Below are 19,870 nucleotides of genomic sequence, written 5' to 3'. Positions count from 1 at the left end.
AGTGAATGAAGAACGAGCTTATGAGACAGTACAGCAGTGCGAGTCGAGGAGAAAAGCCCCCAGCCACAGAGAAAAATAATTAGGTTAAGTATATATAATCCTTTCAGCCTATTACAGCCCCATTGCCTCCATTCATAAAAACATGCAGCTGCCAGAGTTCGCTCACAAACTCACAGCAAGCACAGAGACACATACAGAGCTCTGGAGAGCACAAACAAACTCTAAAATCATAGGCTTAGCTACATGACACATTATAACAGGGAGGCTAAGCCTCTTTCCCCAACACCCAGCTCAGTCTAATGTTGCAACAACAAACCAGAGAAGTAAGACGACAGTGAGGTGCAAGTGAGGTATCACTGATGAAAAATCAAGCCCGAGTCAATTTTTCTAACACAACTGCTGAGAGAGTGACAGTAAATTTGTCATCTTCTGACTTCTGATGGTCGTAATCCATCACTCCCATTTTTTTTCATTTTGAAAGTTTTGGAAATGTAATAATGTAATTTTTCTTTTGATGTTGGAGCAAATGGGAAAGCAAAAATTATATTTACCATGGTCTCCCATTCACCACTCTCGAAGTTACCCTGTAGTCATTACACCCCAAATCATAGATCCAGTTACCATGCACCCTTAAACAAATTCAAAGGCTAAAATCAAGCCACGTACTGTTGTAAGCAGTGTTAACCCTAATGTTGTCATTACTGGAAAAGTTGTCTTAATTAAACATTATGGACTCATGACTCAAATATCAATGTTCATTGAACTTATTTATCTTAATAATTTATAGATTATAGATTTTAAGTGTTAATAACTCAAACAATTGAGTTCAAAATTGAGGATATGCAGAATACCCATAATCCCTTGTGCTTGAATTGTTTAATTATGTTTTCTTGGTCAAAGGGAATTATGGGGCATTTAAATACTTGTTATTAAGAATTCACAGAGGTTTTAGTTCTTTTCTAGCATTAATTTAGTTGTTTTGTTGCAAATAGTTGTTTCGTGTGATGTCCCCTTTGGTCAAGTTGGACCCTGTTAACTCTATTTTAGTTCACCTTTTAGTTTTGTGCAACTGAATTACAGGTACAGTATATATGCATTTCAGTGGAGAATTAAGTTTATTTAATGACTGACTTAGAATCGGTTATAATCTTCTTTCTTTGAGCTGTGTTATGGCATGATCTAAATTTAAGTCAATTCAACTAAACTTATTAAGTAGAAACAACAACATTTAAATAGCATATTTGAGTTAAGTCTACTTGCATCTAGTTACCTTAACTTAAATAGTTAAGTTCATTCTGAATGAAGGCCAAGTTAAGTAAACTTAACACAGTTTTTGGAGATGCTATTACTCAATTCAATTGAATGAATGAGTTTCCTCAATCAATTGAGTAAAGTCAACTTATTAGGGTTTTAAGTGTGTCATCTGTGTGTACCTGACTTTTTCACATTCATATTTTTGGACAAAACGCAAGTGTGTGAGGAAACGAAACGTTCTGTGGCATTAGGTCAACGCACACTCAATTATCTATATAGGTCAGGAAAACAGGTAGTCCCACCCCACACTCGCACCATTGGTTGAGCCAACGTTGCTGGGCCTAGGCTGCTTGGGATTTTCAAACAAACAGCACAATGTTTTGATAGCGTCAAAGAAACAGTTTTTACTGTTTTAGGATAAATCAACCTTGGCTTAGTTTAATCTACATATTAAGCTCACTAAGTATTTTAAGATTGAAAATAATTACACACTTCACTGTTAAAGGAATAGATCACTCAAAAATGACAATTCTGACATCATGTACTCACCCTCTGGTCATCCTAGATGTGTATTACTTTCTTTCTTCTGCAGAACACAAATAATTTTTTTATGATTTTTTGAAGATTTCTTCAAATAATATCTCAGCTCTGTAGGTCAAAACAATGCAAGTGAATGATGACCAGAAATTTGAAGCTCCAAAAAGCACATAAATGCAGTGTAAAAGTAATCCATATAACTTCAATGGTTAAATCCATGTATTCAGAAGCGATATAATAGGTATGGGTGAGAAACAGATCAACAATTAAATCCCTTTTCACTATAAATCTCCACTCCCCCCCCCTTTTTTCTCCCCAATTTGGAATGCCCAATTCCCAATGTGCTCTAGGTCCTCCTAGTGGCATAGTGACTTGCCTCAATACGGGTGGTGGAGGACAAATCTCAGTTGCCTCCACATCTGAGACCGTCAATCCACGCATCTTATCACGTGGCTTGTTGAGGGCATTCCCACTGAGACATAGCACGTGTGGAAGCTTGCGCTATTCTCCGTGGCATCCACGCACAACTCACCACGCACCCCACTGAGAGCGAACCACATTATAGCAACCACGAGGGGGTTACCCCATGTGACTCTACCCTCCCTAGCAACCAGGCCAATTTGGTTGCTTAAGAGACCTGGGTGGAGTCATTCAGCACACCCTGGATTCGAACTAAAGACTCCAGGAGTGGTAGTCATCGTCTTTACTCGCTGAGATACCCAGGCCCCATAAATCTCCACTTTCACTTCCACATTCTTCTCCTTTTGCTGACTCGTCATTGTTTCGTCAAAGGTGGAAAATTATATTTAAAAAAGGACATAAATAATTATCTGTTTCTCCCCCACACCTTTAATATTGCTTCTGAAGATATGGATTTAACAACTGAAATCCAATGGATAACTTTTATGCTGCCTTTATGTACTTTTTGGAGCTTCAAAGTTCTGGCCACCAATCACTTGCATTGTGACCTACAGAGCTGAGATATTCTTCTAAAATCTTCATTTTTGTTCTGCAGCGAGAAGAGAGAAAGTCCTACACATCTGGGATGGCATGAAGGTGAGTAAATGATGAGAGAATTTTCATTTTTGGGTGAACTATTCCTTTAAGTACGCATAGACAAACGTATGCTCACATTTGTCGGTGCAAGTGTCCCTGAAATGATATTTACTTATCAAAATGGTGCATTGCACTTTACAGAATAGCGGTTAAAAGCTCGTTTGTGAGTAACACAATCTGAGTGTCATAACCTACTTGCAAAAAGAGGGCAGTGGTCATATTTATAGAACAGAAGCAGTCTACGTCCAATGTAGAAACAGTAGCAAGCTGATATTTACTGCAAGCTTGCTAAATAAGAGGGCTAAATAAATGTTATGTTGCTGCTCCATGTTTGATCATTTGTAAGTGTGGTTGCTATATCACCCCAGCGCCATGTTTTACTGGCATTTCAAAACATATGTCAGAAGCGGCCATATTTGGCCCAGAGAGAGAGGGAGAGAAAGGGGAAAATGAGGACATGTGTTTTGTGTGTACAATAACCTCCCTCTCCGCTCTTATCATTAATTTAATAGGGTGAATGAAAACAAATTAGGCGAGAGCAAAGTCCATGGCGTCAGTGACAAATGAAAACATGTCTAAACCTGTGCTGCAGTTTCAGCATATGCGGCATAATGCTAGAGTGCAGACGTGAGGTGGTAGCATGGACTGCATTTAAACGGTGTGTGTGTTTGTGGGTCTGTGTTCCAGAAAGATCCTTAATTGTCAGGGTGGCTTCCTCATATCTTATTCCCTGCCTGCTTCCTGTGAGGGAAAAAAACAGTAAAGAGGAATTTCACTTCAGTTACTGAGACTGCCATCTCAGCAGCTCATAACAACAGGTCTTCACCTGATTTAACCCCACACCACTGAGAAGGATTTAGCTTTCATTTTCTCATTTCAGCAGCTGCCTGACCATTCGTGACCATTAATGGAGCTTGTCGTCAAACAGTTTTTTGTCTCAACCATTCAGTTTTGCATGGCTTATGTGGGTCTAGTTCAAGCATACTGAATTTTTAAATCAGGAAGTGTACGATAAACAGACACTCAGTGTGAAAGTTGGCTATATATATATATATATATATATATATATATATATATATATATATATATATATATATATATATATATATAATATTGTGATATTTTACATCACAATCTTGTTCTTCTTTGGGCTGCTCCCATTAGGGGTCACCACAGCGGACCATCCGTGATCCGAATATTTGACTTGGCACAGGTTTTACGCCGGACGCCCTTCCTAACGCAACCCCCAGTGGCTGGGGGACTCTCACTCACACCTACAGGGCAATTTTAGAGTCTCCAATTCACTTAACCTCAATGTTTGATCAGTGTGGCTAGAATTGATATTTCTTAGTTATTTTTCACATTTCTGAGAAAAAGCACAATGTAAGGCACTAAACAAAATCCTAAATTATAAACAGGCCTATATGACCAAAATCTAAACTCAGAACGAGTTAAGCGATTGGAAAACAAAATCATAGTTTTCAATCAATACACTAAACATAAAAGAATTGCAACATCATTGAATCATGACCCACATGTCGATATAACATCGTATTGCCATGTATGTGCTGATTCCCATCCCTACTTACTAATAAGGGTATGTGTGGGCATGGTGTTACCACCAAGATATGTGGCTCTTTAACTGTATGGGGACCTTTTAAATCGCAGATATAACTAAAGGTCAGCAATGCCACAAAGTCCGACAGGCACTAGCTCTCCAAAGCAGCAAGACTCTTTTGACCTGACCTTTGACAGAACATATCACAAGGTGTGAAATGAAACAGAATGTCAATCGCCACTCACTCGATCATTCAGTCCTGCTGCAGGTCCTCTCTCCATATGACTGTACGGCTTATCTTGCACCATTTCACTTGAAAGCAGCACCATGAACTCATGTTATGCATATGTAATACGGTATTCATTACACAAAATCCAAGTTCCAAGATAGATTTTGAAATATTTCAAATGAAACTGGTCTCAAGTGTAAATCAACAGCTGGCAGGTTCAAGGACACAACTTTCCAGACTTGCCTTTTTAGTCTGACAACAGGAATTGTAATTAAAAGATACTGAACAGGTATTGTATTATACTTAGAATGACAGTGCAATTAATAAAGGTAATCAGACTCTACAAATTCTACATGCAACTATCCAATTCCGTGCAAGAACACAGGCATGGATGACAAAATAAACCAAAGCATACAGCCATGGACAGTTGTCTGTGATGACTGTTCTGGCAAATGTCCTATAATATTAAGGGTAAGCAGGACAAAGGACATTTAACTTCTGCACACAAAGATACAAAGCCACCCTCCACCCCTTCCCCGATGTATACACTCATACACCTTATCCAGTCCAACTTATACAGGTTCCAAGAAACCAAGGACAAATTTTGCTTCAACCGTGGGTATGCACCGTATGGTTGGGATTGCGCCTAGCTCTGGCCATGAAAATTGAATTGTCAACATGACAGCATTACTAGCTTTAGATGCCAGCTACATACACAGCATCAAAAGAGATATTCAGCACAGTGCACCAGACTATTCCAGAAGCTCGTGTACTAATGCAAGTGTGATCTAGATGTGATCTAAAGTTTGAACTCCATCCAACCTCTTTACCGACTCGGTGCTTTACAGGGCACCACAACACTGATGCGAAGCTCAACAGCTGTCAGAACCTCTACAGTATTTCCGACGTATTATTATAAGTGTCAGGTTGTCCAATAAGGTCAAATGACAGGCTTGGCTTTGGTAATTATTACTAAATTAAAATAAATAATAATAAAATAGAACACGCGAAAGCAAGGTTAGAGATGGAGATCCAAAAGCGTGCAGCTGTCTATGATAGCCCTATTACAGTTAGCCTGCAAGGCGCGTGAGTCGTGACAGCGATGATTTACAGTAATAAGCATATGTGCAACTGATGTGTCCAGATTCTTTAAAGAATATACAATTTTGAGCTTTTCGAAAGCAAATGACTCACCTGTGCAGACAGACAGCCTATTTGTTCGGAAGTCCTGCGCGCGCAGGGCGAAATACAGATTTTTGATAACTACGTCACAATCACTGGCTGATGTGAGGCGCGCGCTTTGGGCTGCTCTCTGTGCAAAAGTTCCCGCGTTTGACGGAGAGCTTTCGATGGCGTGGCGAGCTGCTTAAAAACGCCTCGTTACCAGCAGCGGCTGCGGGGCGTTTTTGAGTTGAACGACGAAGCGAACGATGTTGAAGCGCGTGAAGCGAACTTGCTATCTGCTGCTAGGCAGAAGACGAGACGAGGTAAAACAAGGGAGGGCAGAAGGGAGGAGTAGAGCGAAAGTGTGGATGGTCCTACGTGCACTCCCATGTATTGCCTCCATTTTAGGGGGATTCCCACACGACCTCAGTGCAAACTGCGCTTTATGGGTGAGAACACCTATGAGACATATATTTTACCCGAAGGCTTTGCAAAAGGTGTAGAACCAATGATCGAGATATGTTAAATACATGCCATAGATCATATTAGCTTATTTAAATATTTAGACAAGATGATCAGTCCTCACATATACTTTTGTTTGCTCTTGAGTAACTGGTGTTTTAATTGGCCAAACGACACTCTCCAGCCTCCGTATTACGCTGTGTGATATGTGACGATTTAGTGAGATAGATAAAGGGAGTGTGTAGTGTAACTTGAATTGTTTGTTTTAAATGGAACTTAATTCCTTATGAAAGTATGCAGTATATTACAGAAAAAAGCTCACCACTTTTTTTCAGTTGCACATAATTGATGTTATTTTGGCGCCACCTGCTGTTGAATTCAAGAAATAACGAAGTAAAACAGACCTGTCCGAGAGATCACGGTCATGTTCAACTAGCCACGAGCAACTTTGTGTGCTATAAAAATTATTTGTCAGTAGTCACAACATTTTGTTCAGTTTCCATCAGAGCAATCAGTGCATTTGCTCTTCGCTACAACATCTGGTATGGTATAAAGATTATGTGATTCACAATGGCTTTTTTATTTTTAAGTAACAAAATATAACCCATATCCCATGATTCTAATATTAACAAACACATATATAAATAAAAGGAATGAAAAAAATCAATTATAAAAAAAATATATATATAATAATAATTAAAACAAAAAAATGAATCAACAAATAGTCCAAAGCTAAGCAATGGACTTAAACATAAGGCTGTAATGTGCATGGGCTTGTTACTGTAGAGGACACTTAAACGGATAGTTCACCCAAAAATGAAGATTCTCTCATCATTTACTCACCTTCATACCATCCCAGATGAGTATGACTTTCTCTCTTCTGCAGAACACAAATTAAGATTTTTTTTAAAAGAATATCTCAGCTCTGTTGGTCCATACAATGGAAGTGAATGGTGGGCAGAACTTTGAATCTCCAAAAATCACATAAATGCAGCATAAAAGTAATCAATTCAGCTACAGTGGTTAAATTTATGTCTTCTTAAGTTATATGATTGGTGTGGGTGAGAAAAAGATCAATATTTAAGTCCCTTTTTTCCTATAAATCTCCACTTTCACTTCCACATTCTTTAGTTTTTTTGCAGATTCGCATTCTTCGTGCATATCACCACCTGCTGGTCGAGGCTGGTCATATGTGGAGATTTATAGTAAAAAGGACCATCATATCGCTTCAGAAGGTATGGAATTAACCACTGGAGCCTTATGGATTACTTTTATGATGCCTTTATGTGATGTTTGGAGATTCAAAGTTCTGGCCACCATCGACTTGCATTGAATGGACCAACAGAGCTGAGGTATTCTTCTAAAAATCTTCTTTTGAATTCAGCAGATGAAAGAAAGTCAAACACATCTGGGATGGCATGATGGTGAGTACATGATAAGAGAATTTTCAATTTTGGGTGAACTATCCCTCTAAATGGCCAAATCGCAAAAAAAAAAAAAAAAAAAAAAAAAAAAAAAAAAGCAGCAATATTTTGAATTATTTTCTTACATTACATAATGTAAATACAAGCATGCTGCTACCAGCATCTCCCTCTGAAAATGGCATTTTTGAAACATTCCAACTTTTGGCTTTCACGATTAGCAGTTGCTTTTCATCCATAATTGACTTACAGTACATTAATTGCAGGGATCTCCCTGGTGCAACCTTTAGTTAAATACACTCCTACTGCACACAGTGGTGATGTGTATGGATCTTAGCCTCTCCTCAGTTCACATGGCTCAGGACAGGTCAGGCAGCAAGACGATGATTCAAAATCTGATATTTGACAGTGAAACTATGTTTTAAGAATCAATATATTGGACTTCTACTGTGAATTCCACAGAATGCTTGTGTCTATGAAACACAAAAAGAGCAACAACAAATAATAACCCGTGTGTGCCAATATTTAACATATTAGAGGTAAATTGAGCTTGAAGGATTATGAGTACCCCATAGCAATAAAACAGAATCGCCATTTCCTTTTGAGTTCAGTAATAACAACCCTCTTCCCAAGTAGCTATTGGCTATCGCCACTGTTCTACATTTTCTAAATAGTCCAAAATGGCTTCACTGTCATCCTCCTGTAACCAGTTGTCCTCTACCTGTTCTTCTGTCTCAGTCTCTAGCTTTTGTTCCATGTCTGTTTGTTTTTCTTCTGAAAAACTCAGAATGGGAGATTGTTCAGTAAGCTGTGGCCCCTTGGTGGGTTTAAAAACAACTTTTCCAGTTACCCCCCACCAAGGCTTCACCTTGGCACGTAACTTGCGCCTCTCCTGCAGTCGCCGCTGACGGGCTTCCCTGCGCTCCTGCTGTCTTGCGTACTGGAAACGCTGGAGGAAGAGGTCCCGTGCATACTCATACAGCTCCACATCCCACTGGTTCAGCTCCCGAATCCTCCACTGGGTCTCCGGTTCCACCTCGACACTTGTAGCACGAGTGCCATTGAGCTGCGTAAACGGCGCAATGAAGGACAGGCGGAATGTTTGTTCAAAGAGGTATTGTGTCTTGCGCTGATATTCTGTCAGGCCAAAGAAGGCCATATTGCGCAAATTGCGCTTGGCACTTTCCAGTAGCACAGCCCAACGCTGGCTCTCACTCATGACTGAGAGGTTATAGCAGCCCACAAGGCTGAGGTCTGCCAGCATACGGGTCTGTCTGTTGTTGGCCAGGTTATAAGGACAGGCCATGAACTCCTCCAGTGAGCAGCCCGACCAGTCATCGCTGGTGTAACAGCTGGGCAGCTCAGTCAGTGTAGGTAGACGCCCATCACACATGTGTTTAGAGGCCTTCCAAGTGGCACCACGCTGAACGTGCCTCCATTCACTCAGGTACCTCCACACTGGATCCCTCAAGATTGTGATGTAGTAGTAGTTCCTGCTACATGAAAGAATAAAAAGAAGAGTTTTAGGATGTAATTTGAAAGGATGTAAAAATGTTCTTTAATCAAATTCATTCAAAATAATTTGAAAAAATTAGATCACTTAGTTAAACATGTCCAAGTAGCAAAAGGAGATCAAGCAAAATCAATCACACTGTTGAACTGATCCACAAAAAAGTGAAACACAATTACATTTAATAATGCATATGAATCATAAAGTGGAATAAATTTGTAATTAGTGATCGACCGATATGGGTTTTTTAATGGCCAATGCCGATATCCAGAGAGCAGGGTGGCCGATAGATCACACAATTTAATATAGTACATAACATACAATTTATTTAGCACTATATTTATTCAATTTCACACTAAACTTTATCTTTGAAAAAAAAAAAAGAATCTAAAAAAGTAATATTGTATTTTAAATGGTAGATAGCAGTTTCTTCTGATTTCTGTTTAGTCATCAAATTTTAGTAATTTATTTGCACATGAAGAAATTGTTAATATATTAGGAAGAAGGAAATAACAGTACACACAGTAGTCCAGCAACCATGGATGGGATGTCCACATTAGCAATCACATTTTCCCCAAAAATACTGAATCAATCCAACTGTACATACAGTGCACAGTGAACAAGACGTTTACTTATAACACACGTGAAGTGCTTTTACTTTGAAGTTGCACACATGCGCTCGTGCTGATCCAGCGCGAACAGCAATCTCCTGACAGTTTAAATGGGCTGAATCACCTGCCTGGATTGTCCTGGACTGACCGTCATGATTTGTGAATCAGAGGAACTTTTGATCCTGAAGTTTTGGTTCTGGCTGATAGAATACGTGCTTCAGAGGAAGATATTAGATGAGCGCTCGACGGGAAGAAAACGCTGGATTTTCATGAGGTTCGTGAATTACATCTGTTTAAACGAAATATCTGCATATTTGCAGGTGGTATATAATTGAAGTTTTATTGATATTTGCCTTTTATCATTAGAAAAGTTACAGGGAACTTTTGAGGAGAGACTGTTAGAATACGTGCTTCAGAGGAAGATTTAAGAGCGTTCCACAGGATGCTGGATCTGCTGAAGTTGTGTGAGGTTAGTTTATTACATCTGTTTAAACAAGATATGCGCATATTTGCAGAAGGTATATGATATTAGTTTTATTGATATTTGCCTTTTTATCATTAGACAAGACAGTTCAAATTTACAGGGAACTGTTGAGGAGAGAGAGGGAGAATGAAACAGGCTCAAACACATCTGCCGTGGCTCTGATATGCAGACCATTTAAATGACACTGTGTTGCACACTGGTCTATACACTGCTATATATTGTAGTAACACAATGGCATATAACAACAAAACAAACCATGACTAATCATTTACATGTCTCTGTCGCTTCACATGCATTGCAAGCAGGCGATTCTCAGCGCCTTCAAGAAACAAATCGGCCAAAGGGGAAAATTTATCAGCCGATGCCGATAATTACAAAATTCTGAATATTGGCCGATTTATCGGCCTCTGCGATATATCAGTTGACCACAAGTTGTAATATTTTGTGCATGTGCATAGTTACAGAATTATTCATGGCACAGTTGCTGTAAGTCGTGTGTCGGGGGACAGATTTTGATGGAAAACGGAATGAATTATTGTTGGGTAGCTGTAATTACGGGTATTTTAGCATAATGAGCAAATGAGGAGAATCATCTTTCCACTCACATCTAGAACACTTTCCATCTGAACATCAATTAAGGCTGCCTGGACAAATCAGTAGAGAACATCTCTGGAGAGCCTCAAGCTCTCATCAAATCCTCACCTTTCTCTTTGATTACAAGCCAACAATGAGCCCATATGATAATAATTAGTGCGATTTGATAAATGTGCTTTTACAGCATTTATCTTTTTATACAGTACTGTGCAAAAGTTTTAGGCACTTGTGAAAAATGTTGCATAGTGAGGATGTCTTCAAAAATAACGACATAAATAGTTTTCATTTATCACTTAATGTCATACAAAGTCCAGTAAACATAAAAAACCTAAATCAATATTTGGTGTGGCCACCTTTGCCTTTAAAACAGCACCAATCCTCCTAGGTACATCTGGACACAGTTTTTCTTGGTTGTTGGCAGATAGGATGTTCCAAGCTTCTTGGAGAAGTCACCACAGTTCTTCTATCTATTTAGGCTGTCTCAATTGTTTCTGTCTCTTTATGTAATCTCAAACTGACTCGATGTTCAGTGGGGGGCTTTGTGGGGGCCATGACATCTGTTGCAGGGCTCCCTGTTCTTCTATTCTAATCTTTTCTATTTGCAAAAGTAATGTTTGGGAGTCTAACATTTATATTTCCTATTGACACACTAAAGCTGAAGATATAAAAAACCATCTTAAGACAAATGCTTTTGTGAAACATCTTCTGTGCCAAAGACTTTTGCACAGTACTGTATATTCTACAGCAAACGCTTGTATCCGGCTTTACATTTTCTGTACCCAACAGTTTTGAGCTGTTTGTTTGCCATTTTCCTTTGTACTGTCATTTGGACATTAGCATAATGACTTTTCCATATAACTGCACAAAAACAGAGTTACAGGAAAACAAATATGGACAATCAACTATGGGTTATTGACTAATAAGATTGAGGTGATAAAAATTAGAACTCTTGTAAAAAATAGTTTAAAACACACGTCAGGTTCTCAGAAATGTAATTTTTGTGTCTATTACCATATTTTCTGAAATATAAGTCACTGTCTTTTTCATCATCTAAAAGGTCCTGCAACTAATTGACCTTACTCAGCCCCGCCCCTTTTCAGCGCTGCATGCTTCCGTGTTTTGTCTCTTACCTTCCGGTTTGAATTGAAGCTACTGAGAAGAGCCGATCGAAAAGGATTACTTGTGGGAGCACAGAAAGTATTTTTCACCAAGAGTTGATGTTGTGAGTCTACACCACCCATTTACTCTGTGAAAATACTCATGAGTTGTTTTTGCTGTCACCGTAAATGTTTGTTTTTCCGACACTTACTAATGGTAATTTGGAAATTTGGACCTGGCAGATCACATGACACACTGCACTTTTTCATGATACACGCGTTTAATTGTCATACGTGTAATTCTGCTTAATTTTTTGAAGTTTCTCCCTGTTAATAATTTGTATTAAAATGTGTAGTTGAAGTAAACTTTCAAACGGTGACAGTTCGTATTATTTCATATGCATGTTCATTTAAGGAAATTACATTTGTATTATTTAAAATTTATTTGTCACCCCACATTTTTAAAAGGCTTATATGTGATTAAAATAGTTGTAAATTGAATATAAAATAAAACGTACACTTTCACATGTATATTTGTGTATATGTGTGTGTATGAATGAATAGTGGCATCCTTCCCCCGTCCCAGTTTAACACTCATACAATCTGCTCACATTAACTATAAATCGATGTGTGAATGACATGAGAAGATGGTCAGTACAGAGGTGTCTTACAGATATGAATTTGAATGACTTTGTGTTGTCTCTTGCATATCACTACATCCACAGAGTGAAGGTAGGATCTTGTGGATTTATGAATGAAGTACTCTTATTTTAAAATCTCCCCGCTCTGTTTTCAGTTGTTATGACATCCCCTGAACACTTTTAAATATTCATAAGTAGTCTGAAACGACTTATATAAGCCTACATAATTTTTGGGTTATGTAATCGGCCAGTCAAACACGCTGCACAATAAAACACATATGCTTACACAAAAACAAATGAAAATAACAGTCATAGAGATTTTAGTAGCGTTTTAAAGTAGTCTTGAGAGTATTATTTCTTTAAAAAGTGCTTTATGCGGCCAGTTTAAACATTCTGTCCATCATAACATTATTGTTGTAACAAGAACACTGTCAAACGCACCTCACATAAAATAATGTTTCATCACACTCTCAGTAAAAGCATTCATGTCAGTGAACAGGATAGTGCATACTGTTGCAAAGAGAATTGCAAATATCAGATACATCCACAGGTAGACAGTCGCTAACATAAATGAATGAATAGAATACAACAGGCACACTATTTTACTCACAGACTAAAAGCTATTTATGAGGGTGAATTTGAATAAACCAATTTATAAATGGACAAATAAATTGACACATTTCAATGTGAATAAATAAACCAATTTATAAATGGGTAAATAGACACATTTAAATGTGTTTATTTAATTCATGTTTTAAAATGTACTTATATTTAGCAATAAAACAACACATTAATAAGTCATTTTTAAATGCAGCTTTTAAATTGCGTTTTAAAAAGCATTTGCCAATTGCTTTTCTTTATTGTTTGACTTTTCCTTTTCTTTTCACATTTGTCAATCCATACATGCTGGAGCCCAGGAGTGCCAATTTAAAATGAATGAAGGAATAAATTATCAATCTATTAATTTGAAAATAAAAACTTGAATAAATAAGTCAATTTATAAATGGACAAATAAAAAGACACATTTAAATGTGTTTATTTCATGTTTTAAAATGTCGTTATATTTAATAATAGAATTGTGCAGTAATAAATCATATTTATTTCATGTTTAAAATGTAATTGAATGTAGCAGTAAATGAGTACATTAATGAGTCTTTTATATGCACTTTAAAAGCACCTTTTAAATTGCATTTTAAAAAGGTATTTGGCAATTGAAGAAAAGGAATTGCCAAATTATTTTTTAAACACAATTTAAAAGGTGCTTTTAAAAATGACTTATTAATGTGCTGTTTTATTTCTAAATATAAGTACATTTTAAAACATGAATTAAATAAACACAAATTTATATGTGTCTATTTATTTGTCCATTTATAAATTGGTTTCTTTATTCACATTTTTATTTTCAAATTAATTGATTGATTGATCATGTTTTCCTTCATTCTTTTTTAAATGGCACTCCTGGTCTTCCATAAATTACAACAGATTTGGCTTATTTGTCGTGTTTTTTTTTTTTTTCTTCAAGAAACATAAACAAAAATCTGAAAAACTGTTACACACGATTACTTAGAGCAAATACTCCTGATAAAAACAAGCCCCAATAGTCTGTGATACCATGCATAGATGCTGAGGTAATCTTCATGCTTAAACACAGGTCATGGCTGCTCCAAGGTCCTAGTGCCTGCCGCTAGCAAACTCTGTCAGTGCGACTTATACACAGATGCAACCTATCTGTTTTTTTGTTTTGTTTTTCACTGAACAATGCAATTTTGACCCGATGCGACTTATATTCAGGTGCGACATTATTTCCGGAAAATATTGTAAATAGTTTTCTTGCACCTTGAATACATGAGTGTACATAACGTAAAGCTGAAGTATGTAATGTCTGCATCACCAAACGGAATTGCAAAAATAAACAATGTTTTCTGAATACATCCCCCATATGCCGTTGGTCAGACAAAGAGATAGTCTAAGGCTGGGCAGTTTTTCAGATTAATTTGAATTTGCGTTTTGACACAGTTTTTTTATTTTTTTTCCCCGAAAATCTAGATTTTGCATAAAAACCCTGCAAATGCTATAGTTAGATATGTTGTAAATCCACTAAAGGTTGAATAAGGAAGAGAAAAACAATTCACAGCGCTTGTCTTAATGCCACTTCCGATCTGATCAGCTGAACGTGTGTGGCGCGCTCCAAATGAATGTGACAGGTTAACAAATAGGAGACTGATATAAAAGACAGCTGTAATATTCCCAGTTGTACACAGTGTGATTGTAGCTCAGCTTCGTCCATCATGCATGTATACACTGGCTACAGACCATAACTGGCCTCGGCCTGTTGATGAACTGTCTCCCTTCTTTTCACCCATAAAAAAGCGTTAGTTACGTGAGTTATTCAAATCATATGGAGAAGCTATATATGGAGAATCAAAAATCCACGCGATGATTCAGATTAGATCACTAATTACAGCTTTGTTCTGTGATGAGCTTCAAGTGTACTGCAACATATGGCAAGCAAATATTTTGACAAACTTTGCGAGTTGAGTTGTAACGATAAATTATTTCATTTTGCTGCACTGCTCAGCGTGAACTGCTAGAGGGTGCGTCTCTATCTGCAGGGGTTTATGAATATACTGGTACATACATATTGTTTGATATACAGTGAGTAATTTCTAGATAAAATTGATCATTTAAATGATAAAATGAATATCTATACTAGCTAAGAAGTATTTGACACTTCTATTTTATTCTATTATTTCTGAACATGTGGATGTATTAGATTTAAATTTATTTTACATTAACACTATGTTGACAACTTCCCCCTGTGGTGCATTTGTACATTTTCTTGCACACCTTTGTTTGCTATAATGAAAAGAACTTGGATTTCTCTAACCAGGTTGCCTTACATTCTAATAAAGAACATACAGTTTGAAACATGTTGGAGTACATTTAAAAGTTGAAAAAAATTTTTTTATCGTAAATCATCCATAAATTTGATAAAAATCGAGATTTTATTTTTTTGCCATATCGCCCAGCCCTAAGATAGTCCCGCCCCACACTCACACCATTGGCTGAGTAACATTGTTGGGGCGGGTCTAAGCAGGTCTCTCAAAACAAATGCAGTAATTTTCAAAAGCACCACAGAAAGACAGTGCTTACAATTTCAGAGAAAATTAACCTATGAATTGCTTACTTATAGTTGTCTCTGCATATTAAGCTGGGATAGAAGGTATTTTAACTCAGAAAAAGTACACCCCTAAATATGGATCTTTGAGTGAAAAATATCAAGAAGTTTTCTCAGGGATACACATGCTTATGACTTGAACCAAACTTTTATTTTATTTTTTAATGAAACTGTCAATACATCTGATACTTTTGGAAAAAACTTCACACACAGTCATGATGGTCTCTCTGTTTATGGGTTTTTGTTTAATTTTTTTCAGGTTGGTTATGCCACATGACATAACATCTAGATTTTCAAATAATAATAGCCTATTTTAAAACAAATGGTTTCACTGCTTATTAAAAAAGATTATTCCACACAACTCATAACACTTTTCACAAATTTCAGTTTTTTTTATTTTTTCCAGGTTTCAGATTTTTTTACTGCCTCCAGACAATTACACCACATGATTTTTTATTTTATTTTAAGCCCCATAAAAAACATCAAAATGACTTTGAACTTGGTAACTGAAAAAATGTGTTTATAGAAGAGGTATATTCAAGTCATTGTTTTGTGTGAATTGCATTTTTTTTTTTTTTTTAATGTATTTTTGAATAACTTGAAGGGATAGTTCACCCAAAAATAAAAATTATATCATCATTTACTCACCCTCATGCCATCCCAGATGCGTATGACTTTCATATGTTGAACATTTCAGAGTTTTAGAAGATTATCTCAGCTCGGTAGGTCCTCACAATGAAAGTGAATGGTGACCAAATTTTAAAGCTCCAACTACTCCAAAAAGCATATAAGTAATCCATATGACTCCATGTAAATCCATGTCTCAGAAGCGATATGATAGGTGTGGGTGAGAAACAGATCAAAAAGTAATTTTTTACTATAAATTCTCATCCCTGCCCAGTAGGTGGTGATATGCATGAAGAATGCGAATCTCCAAAAAACAAAAGGAGAATGTGAAAGTAAAAGTGGAGATTGATAGTAAAAAGGGACTTAAATATTAATCTGTTTCTCACCCACACTTATATCACTTCTGTAGATATCAATTTAACCACTGGATTTGTATTGATTACTTTTATGCTGCCTTTATGTGCTTTTGGAGCTTTCAAATTTTGGAACCCATTCACCTGCAATGTGAGGACCTACAGAGCTAAGATATTCTTCTAAAAATCTTTGTTTGTGTTCAGCAAAAAAAAAAAAAAATCATACACATCTAGGAAGGCATGAGGGTGAGTAAATGATGAGAGAATTTAAATTTTTGGGTAAACTATTCTTTTAATAGATCCGGAAATAAGCATTGCAACTTTGACCCCTATATCAACTAAGCACAGGCATGTTCATCTGTATAAAGGCTCAAAAAAATTAAGAGACCATCAAACCGTTTTAGGGTCAACAAAGTGGATTGTGACCCTTTATGTTTTGCGTAAAAAATATGCACATACCAAGCAGTATTTCACAAAAAGAGATGGCAGCCGGTTGCAAAGATACCCCTTAAGTTAAGAAAACCCTTAATGGCAATACATTTACGATAATAACTAAGGGTTTTCTTAACTCAGTGGGTTTCTGGCAACTGAAAAATGTAGCAGGGTACCAAGCTAAACAATTGCAAAGTACTAAACATTTAACTATCAAAACCCATGTATCCCAAAGCAAACATAATTATCAAACATCGTTTATCCCCATACTATGGAGAGTTTATTTAAAGGACAAGCCTGTGATAATGGCAGATGTTCTGGTGCCAGCAGGCTGTCTGCCCTCCAGGGTGTCTGAATGGGTGAATGATTACTATGATGGGTCCCCTGTTGTAGGAATGCGCAGAATAAAAGCAGACACTCCAGGGCTGAGCCTGACCTGTTGGAAACCTTTTGTCTCTGCATAATTGACTTAGTAAAAGTCTTCACCACTGAACTGAATGAAGACAATATGAGGCGAAGGAGTGGTGTGCACCATACAAGAGCACAATACCAAGACAAAAGAAAACATTTTGTTTGTTATGCCAATCTTTCAGTTCATTACAGACACTGAAAGTAGTTTGATACACTGATAAAACCACAAAAAAAAAAAAAAAAAACGATGTTGATCTGGGGTCAAATCGTTGCTAATATTCTAAATGCATTTTTAAACACTGATGCTCTTTTAAAAGTGATTGTTCACCCAAAAATGAAAATTCTCTCATTTACTCACCTTCATGCCATCCCAGATGTGTCTGACTTTCTTTCTTTAGCAGAACACAAATAAAGCTTTTTAGAAGAATATCTCAGCTCTGTAGGTCCTCACAATGCATGATGGCCAGAACTTTGAAGCTCCAAAAAGCACACAAAGGCATCATAAAAAGTAATCCATACAACTCCAGTGGTTAAATCTTTATCTTCAGGAATAGATGTGGTTAAGAAACAAATCACTATTTAAGTCCTTTTTTACTATAAATTCTCCTTCCTGCCCAGTAGGTGGCGATATGCCAGAAGAATGCAAATTGCCAAAACAAAACAGTGTTAATGTAAAAGTGTAGATTTGTAGTGAAAAAGACTTCAAACCCACACCTATCATATATTGCCTTTGAAGACATAGATTTAAGCACGGAAGTCTTATGGATTACTTTCATGCTAGCTGTATATGCTTTTTGGAGCTTCAAAGTTCTGGCCACCATTCAATTACATAGTATATTATGGACCTACAGGGCTGTGATATTCTAAAAATCTTTGTGTTCTGCAGAAGAAAGTAAGTCAGACACAACTGGGATGATATGAGGGTGATTAAATGATGAGAGAATTGTATTTTTTGGGTGATCGTCTAAAAACGGTCAGAGACGTCTGTCTAATCGCATGTTAACATAGAAAAACAATTGGGGGAAAAACATCACAGACTCACCTGGGAGTTCTGCGCCTCTCCTGAGACTCTCGGGTGTTCATGAAAGAAGGCACGCAGTTGGTGAGCTCTGTCCAGTCCGCGTGAAGTCCACAACTCCAGCCGGTGGAGAAGCGGGAGAACAGCCAGGTGTCCCGTTTGCCTGGCCGGTAGCAGGTACACTTCTTCTGGCCCGCATAGCACTCGCACGGCCTCTCCAGCTGAATGTTGCGGACGAGGTGACGGCCGAAAGTGGTCCCCCCGGTCTTCTGAATATGGAGAAACACTATAACATCGTTCTCCTTGATGTTGAATTCTACAACGCGATAAAGGTCTTTGGTGGTGAAATTAAAGCGAGGGACGAATCGAGCCAACGCACCGTCCTCAGAACTGTACGGGTCTCCCGCACTGGCTCCGTTGATTCCGCCTGTGTGATCCCCGGGCGCTCGACTCCCCAGTCTGGAGGACAATGATGCCAGGTGTAGCAACTGGCAATCGGACGTAGGACATACATACTGTAGCACAATAACTGCGAATAACAACACCATCACCAGCGCGATAAGGATCCGGCTGTAGTTGGATTTTTCATCCATCTTCTCGCTGGAAAAGTGAAAGCATTACTCACTCGAGCTGCTCCCCCCACCGCGTCGATCGGCCGGGGAGGAATGTTGAACAAAACCTGTGACTCTCGCCTCTCCACATCAACACACAACGCTCATTGGTTCGCTTTCTAGATAGATGTCTGCTCGTATCGCGTAGCGTCTTCTACATGCTAAGCAGTCCTGTATGTATTTACATCCTTTGGGCTTGAGATCTTCGGATAACTTCTGTTGTTTACCTCTGCCACAATTTCGTACTCGCTCTTCCCCGTTTCCCCAGCAGTCCACACCGCCCCATCCGTCTTTCTTGCGTCAAAACAAAAGTCCCCATGAAGACTTTTGTTTTGGGAGGGGAAATCCACATGTTTTAAGTGGCTGTCGCTGCCCATACATTTCGTTTCACATATGAATGATGACTGTATGATTGACTATTAAAAGTAGGCTATTTGTGTTTTGGGGGGAAATGACAATAAAAAGAAAAACATTAATTAACTGAATGGCAGGAGGACTCCAGGGTGTGCTGAGTGACTCCACTCAGGTCTCCTAAGCAACCAAATTGGCCCGGTTGCTAGGGAGGGTAGAGTCACATGGGGTAACCTCCTCGTGGTCGCTATAATGTGGTTCTCGCTCTTGG

The 19,870-nt window shown here is 37.8% G+C and overlaps 2 protein-coding genes and 1 long non-coding RNA gene across 11 annotated transcripts in view; 1 reads left to right on the top strand and 2 right to left on the bottom strand.

The window, feature by feature from the left end:
- LOC127417672 (muscleblind-like protein 3) overlaps nucleotides 1-6,121 on the bottom strand; it is a 60,845-nt gene extending 54,724 nt beyond the window's left edge. For all 8 annotated transcript variants that reach the window (XM_051657810.1, XM_051657808.1, XM_051657809.1 and 5 more), the window contains exon 1: nucleotides 5,829-6,121. The gene's annotated coding sequence lies outside the window, so the exon portion shown is untranslated. The remainder of the gene's footprint in view (nucleotides 1-5,828) is intronic.
- Nucleotides 6,122-7,731: 1,610 nt separating this feature from the next.
- LOC127417671 (heparan-sulfate 6-O-sulfotransferase 2) lies at nucleotides 7,732-19,506 on the bottom strand. 2 transcript variants are annotated; one of them, XM_051657807.1, is made up of 2 exons: nucleotides 18,662-19,506; nucleotides 7,732-9,174 (listed from the first exon to the last, which is right to left on the bottom strand). In XM_051657807.1, exons 1-2 carry the CDS (start codon nucleotides 19,228-19,230, stop codon nucleotides 8,325-8,327), a joined length of 1,419 nt encoding a protein of 472 aa, XP_051513767.1. In that variant the 5' UTR covers nucleotides 19,231-19,506; the 3' UTR covers nucleotides 7,732-8,324. The 2 variants fall into 2 exon arrangements, with proteins under 2 accessions (XP_051513767.1, XP_051513766.1); XM_051657806.1 differs by having other exon boundaries at nucleotides 7,734-9,177.
- LOC127417673 (uncharacterized) lies at nucleotides 9,105-12,485 on the top strand. Its single transcript, XR_007893306.1, has 3 exons — nucleotides 9,105-10,076; nucleotides 10,169-10,271; nucleotides 11,938-12,485. It is a non-coding gene; the product is annotated as an uncharacterized LOC127417673 (long non-coding RNA).
- Nucleotides 19,507-19,870: the final 364 nt, after the last annotated feature.

The sequence above is a fragment of the Myxocyprinus asiaticus genome, chromosome 27 (genome assembly GCF_019703515.2).
Source record: "Myxocyprinus asiaticus isolate MX2 ecotype Aquarium Trade chromosome 27, UBuf_Myxa_2, whole genome shotgun sequence".
NCBI lineage: Eukaryota > Metazoa > Chordata > Actinopteri > Cypriniformes > Catostomidae > Myxocyprinus > Myxocyprinus asiaticus.
This window is presented reverse-complemented; position numbering and strand designations above follow the sequence as displayed.